Source organism: Ambystoma mexicanum, chromosome 4p, assembly GCF_040938575.1.
Source record: "Ambystoma mexicanum isolate Mex_15411 chromosome 4p, UKY_AmexF1_1, whole genome shotgun sequence".
NCBI lineage: Eukaryota > Metazoa > Chordata > Amphibia > Caudata > Ambystomatidae > Ambystoma > Ambystoma mexicanum.
In genome coordinates this window covers 35,453,037-35,458,211 of record NC_090927.1, presented here as the reverse complement: position 1 = coordinate 35,458,211, position 5,175 = coordinate 35,453,037, and the positions used below count along the sequence as shown (strand labels likewise).

The 5,175-nt window shown below is 40.0% G+C and overlaps 1 protein-coding gene across 1 annotated transcript; it reads left to right on the top strand.

Moving 5' to 3' along the window:
- Positions 1–1,357: 1,357 nt before the first annotated feature.
- On the top strand, positions 1,358–2,806 carry LOC138452721 (zinc finger protein 84-like). The gene has a single exon (XM_069605068.1). The coding sequence runs from the start codon at positions 1,358–1,360 to the stop codon at positions 2,804–2,806; it is 1,449 nt and encodes a 482-aa protein (XP_069461169.1).
- Positions 2,807–5,175: the final 2,369 nt, after the last annotated feature.

The window sequence follows — 5,175 nt, the reverse complement described above, 5'->3', positions numbered from 1 at the left end:
GCCAAACCCCCCGGCGCTATTAGCGCCGGATCACGGGTTTGGCTGAAGGGTTATTGCCCATTCCCCATTGGGCCCATTCGGGAATTCCTCATTCCCCATTGGGCCCAATGGGGAAAATTTGCGCTATTACCGCCGGCGGATTTCCCACCAGCGGTAAACGTGCCGAAAATCAGCAATTTTGCGGCGGATTTCTCAGAGCTGGGGGGAAATCCGCCAAAGCCATGATCTGGTGGACCCTTAAATAGCACTACTGCCGCATTTAAGAGTTACTGCCAGACTCGTGATGAGGCCCATAGTGTGAAGCACATGCCCTGTTCATTCATATATGGAGGCATGGAGCTTTGGGCTAATTGGGGACCTGCTGAATATATATTACAGTAGAACATAAAGGCACACTCCTGATAATGAATGCCTCCCCTTTAAATGTTTTTTTTTCTTCCAGTTTCTTTTTTACATTAATATTTTTTATTCTGTATCCTAATCTTGGTTATGAAAAGTAGGTTCTACAATTAAACAAAACAACATTGCAGCTGGCTGTCAGATCTGCACTGCTCTCATATTATGTTTTATCATTGGGGGCATTACTTCTCTAACGCCCATTGAGATACTCGTCCTTGATAGATGGGATTTAAAAGTCCTAATAGTTACTACATGAAAGCAGTTACCCAGAACACATCACTAGTACTGAGAACCAGTCTCTTTGTTATATATTAAGCTAGTGATTTTGAACATGTATTATTATTAATGTGAATCTCTTTTTAATTCTATAGGTTTTTGATGCCCAGGAAAATGCTACAACAGCGACTCCGTTATTTTTTCTGATGGACAAATACAATTTACAGCTTCATTGATAGAATATGCACTACCCACATATTCCAGAAGTCTAGAAACTAATTGGATTTTCAAATTAACAAGGAACTGGGACCATTGAAGCCTGCTGAGTACTTCAGTGTTCTCACCAAAACATCTTCATACTATAATCTGTTTTCCTAGAACATCGATACAATAAATGTATAGAATGCTAAACTAATCGTAACAGCACTGTGAAAAGTGTAGTTTGTCACCACAGAAGATCTACAGACCAGTGGCCTCGTGTATGCCCTGAATGTGGGTAAGGGTATGATATGATATGATTGGTTATTTATAACGCGTTTAATACCCTAATTTCTAAGCGCGGAACCAGGGATCAGACCTGTGTTGCCCCGTGTCGTCTTGCGTCCAAGGCGAGCACGTTGGCTCTGAGCTATCCTCCCGAGACAATAGGTTATAGCCTAAAGGGAGTGCTTATATACCCCAGAGAACACATACAGGAAAGAAACCTCACCTGTGCTCTGCATGTCGGAAGGAACCTTTTATTATGCATCTGTCGAGACATACAGGTGATCACGCTCATCAGTGCAGTGAATGTGACAAAGGCTTCAATAGAAAGGAGTGTCTTATTAATCATCTGAGAATACATACAGGCGAAAAACCTCATCTGTGTACTGAATGTGGGAAAAGCTTCCATGCAAAGGGCTCACTTAATTATCACCTGAAAACACACTCAGATAAGAGGCCACATCTGTGCAGTGAATGTGGAAAAGGCTTCACTGCAAAGGGGTCGCTTATTAATCACTTGAGAACACATACAGACGAGAAACCGTATCAATGCACAGAATGTGGGGATAGCTTCCGTATGAGGGGAAGTCTCATTTATCACCAGACATCACATATAGGTGTAAAACCTCATCAGTGCACTGAATCTGGGAAAAGCTTCTGTGTGAAAGGACATCTTATTGAACATCTGAGAACACACACAGGTGGGAAACCTCATCGGTGCACAGAATGTGGGAAAGGCTTCAATAGAAAGGAGTGTCTTGTCAATCACCTGAGAATACATACTGGTGAGAAACCTCATCTGTGCACTGAATGTGGGAAAAGCTTTAATACAAAGGGCTCACTTAATTATCACCTGAAAACACATTTAGGCGAGAAGCCTCATCTGTGCACTGAATGTGGGAAAGGCTTCAAAGCAAAGGGGTCTCTTGTTAATCACCTGAGAACTCATACAGGTGTGAAACCTTATCAGTGCACAGAATGTGGGGAAAGGTTCTCGGTGCAGGGACAACTTATTTACCACCTTCGAACACACACAGGTGAGAAACCTCATGTGTGCACCGAATGTGGTAAAGGCTTCAATAAAAAGGAGTGTCTTACTAGTCACCTGAGAATACATACAGGTGAGAAACCTCATCTGTGTACTGAATGTGACAAACGCTTCAATGCAAAGGGCTCACTTAATTATCACCTGAGAACGCATTCGGGTGAAAAGCCCCATCTGTGCACGGAATGTGCGAAATCCTTCAGTGCAAAAGGGTCTCTTATTAATCACCTGAGAACCCATACCGGTGAGAAACCTTATCAGTACACAGAATGTGGGAAAGGGTTTGGTGAGAAAATCTCTCTTATCTATCACTTGGGCACACATACAGGTGAAAAACCTCATGTGTGCACAGAATGTGGGAAACAGTTCACAGCTAAAGGATCTCTTATTAAGCACCTTAGAACACACACAGGTGAGAAACCGTATCAGTGCACAGAATGTGGGGAAAAGTTCAGTCGTAAGGAGTGTCTCATTCAACACGTGAGAACACATACAGGAGAAAACCCTTATGAGTGCACTGAATGTGGGAAAAAGTTCAGTCGGAAAGAGAGACTTACACATCACTTAAGAACACACACAGGTGAAAAACCGTATCAGTGCACTCACTGTAGGAAAGGGTTCATTCAGAAAAGATATCTTATTAGCCACCAGAGAACACATTAACACTAAACACTCAGGTTGGCAGCTGTTTTTTCAGCCTTGAGGTGTTTGCAAAAATTGCTTCATTTCTTATGCATCCTACACTGACATCAGTGCTTAGGACCCTTACATGTTCTATGCTGTCCTCTGTGAGGCCAATTATCTTGGCTAACTTTCTTATGTAACTAAATGTCTTTAGGTATCGTCTAACTTTACAGCCCTCCTTTCAGTTGTTTGGAAAATTCAGCATATCAGCGGTTCATTTCTGGCCATTGGCTGCCTCGGATTTTCTTTTTTTATTTTTGTCACAATGTATTTTTTGACCAAGGTCTCCCTTTCTGCAGTCCATCCTTCCACCCTAGTGCCCTTCTTGTATCCTTTCATCTCATACCTTCTTCCTTATTTGGGTTCCCAATTTCAGAAGGCATATTTAAATATAGTGGTGCAGATCTTTGTATCTGAAATTCCCTCCCTCTGATACGGCACATTACCACAGACAGTCTGGCATCCAGGTTCTTGCTCAAGACGGATATGTTCTTCTTTGCCTTGCTCTTGTTATGCTGGTTTTACTTATGTTTTCATGTCTGTTTGGTGTTAAAGCCAAGACATCATGGGGTTAAAAGCACCCTAGAAAAACAAGAGAGCTTTTTATATCATCTCTACATATACACAGATCACTTTTACTTCCAAAAAACAATCAGATAGTCCACAAAAGTAACAGTACTCTTATCCCAAAAATAATAAACTGGCACATACCCTGCCCCATGCTTTCACTCACAGATTTCCACAAATATGTTCAGTTCAGTGGTACCATCAGTGCCGCAGCAAAGTAGGAGTTATAGGATTGGGACTACCTGATCTGAAGAGGAGGTGTAAAGAACATTGGTATTGTTTAGATTTAATATACCAAAAAGATGGGTGTACCCTTCAACGTGGACATTGGGGAGAAAAGTAAGCAGAAGCAATGAGTAATGTCTCACGGAACAACAAAAGACCTTATTTGCAAATTAAGGACTCACAAAAGTAGAAGGGAGTGTGATAGGTCAGGAGTCATAATGATCAGTTCATTTCATATTTTTAATAACATAGAATCATAAAACAAGACCAATGTTCATTCTATCATTTACACAAACACATGGTACCATTAAAATCAATCTGGTTTGTAATAAATCCAGTAAAAGGGTTTTATCAAAAAATGTGCAAGGAAGTGCCACAGTGAAAAATACTATGGTGATATGTTAGAGACAAACAGTTCCCATACCCTCAATGTGGGACATGTATATTGTCCTCTACGTATCACTAAAGTGCTAAATGTCAACTAAATGTATTCTAAAAAGGAAAGATAAATATCAATCCTCTATTAAACGAACAACCCTTCATGTTTAGTTTTGACGACTGATTCATCTAGCCTTTAGATCACAAACTGATGTTTTTCTTCCTCAGGACAAAAAAAGCATATAACAACAATTTACATGAATAGAAGCATATGACAAGAATGTACATTTAAAGGCATGATGTGATGTTGTCCATAAACCTTTTCTTATTTCTTTCCATTTTTTTAACACCATCCCAGAATAAATGCATACAACTTATTCTATAAAAAGAAAAAAATTAAAAAGTAAACGATTAAAACAGATCAAAACCTGGACAAACAGCTAGGTTTTACAAAAACTAGAGTTCCATATATTTATTTAAGAAGAACAATTTACCCTTGTTTCCTCTAGATTTGGGTAGAGGGAATCACTCCATCATCCAACCAGAAATTAGTCCGAAATTAGTCAGATAATAGACGATTTATCTGCAGAGACATGAAAAAAGAAGAAAGAGAACTGGGGTTAAGAAAACCCTAATTCTAATGCATGAAATTGCAGTCTACAACCTGCATCACATAGACCAAAACCAAATTCACTGACCTCTATCTTTTACTGAGGGTCAATGAGGGCCGCCTTTCCCATAGGGCTTAATTCCTTGGAGCAAAGGGAGTGGTGTGGTTATCCATACATCCCAGCATTGTTGCCTCCGATGTGTGTCTGGGATAGTACCAAATATAAGAGAATGCCTGTTAATGGTAAGGCTGTCCTTCAGTCATATGTCAAAGAGTAATAGTCAATAATGGTCTCAAAAGATGACAAAAAAGTAGCAACGAGCCATTCAATTAATAGTGCATGATACAGAAGAATTTGTACTGACCGCCTTAATAATAGGGCAGCTAGCTAATTAATCTGTAGCTACGCTAAACATGTGCCAACTAACAGGTTATTTATGAGGTTCCATGGAGTAACTAGGAATGACAAAATCAATGTTAGTTGTGTTATCGACATTATCGCCATTGTGTGAAATGTAAACAAGTATTTACCTTCCAAAAAACACAAACATCCAGGAACTACAAACCA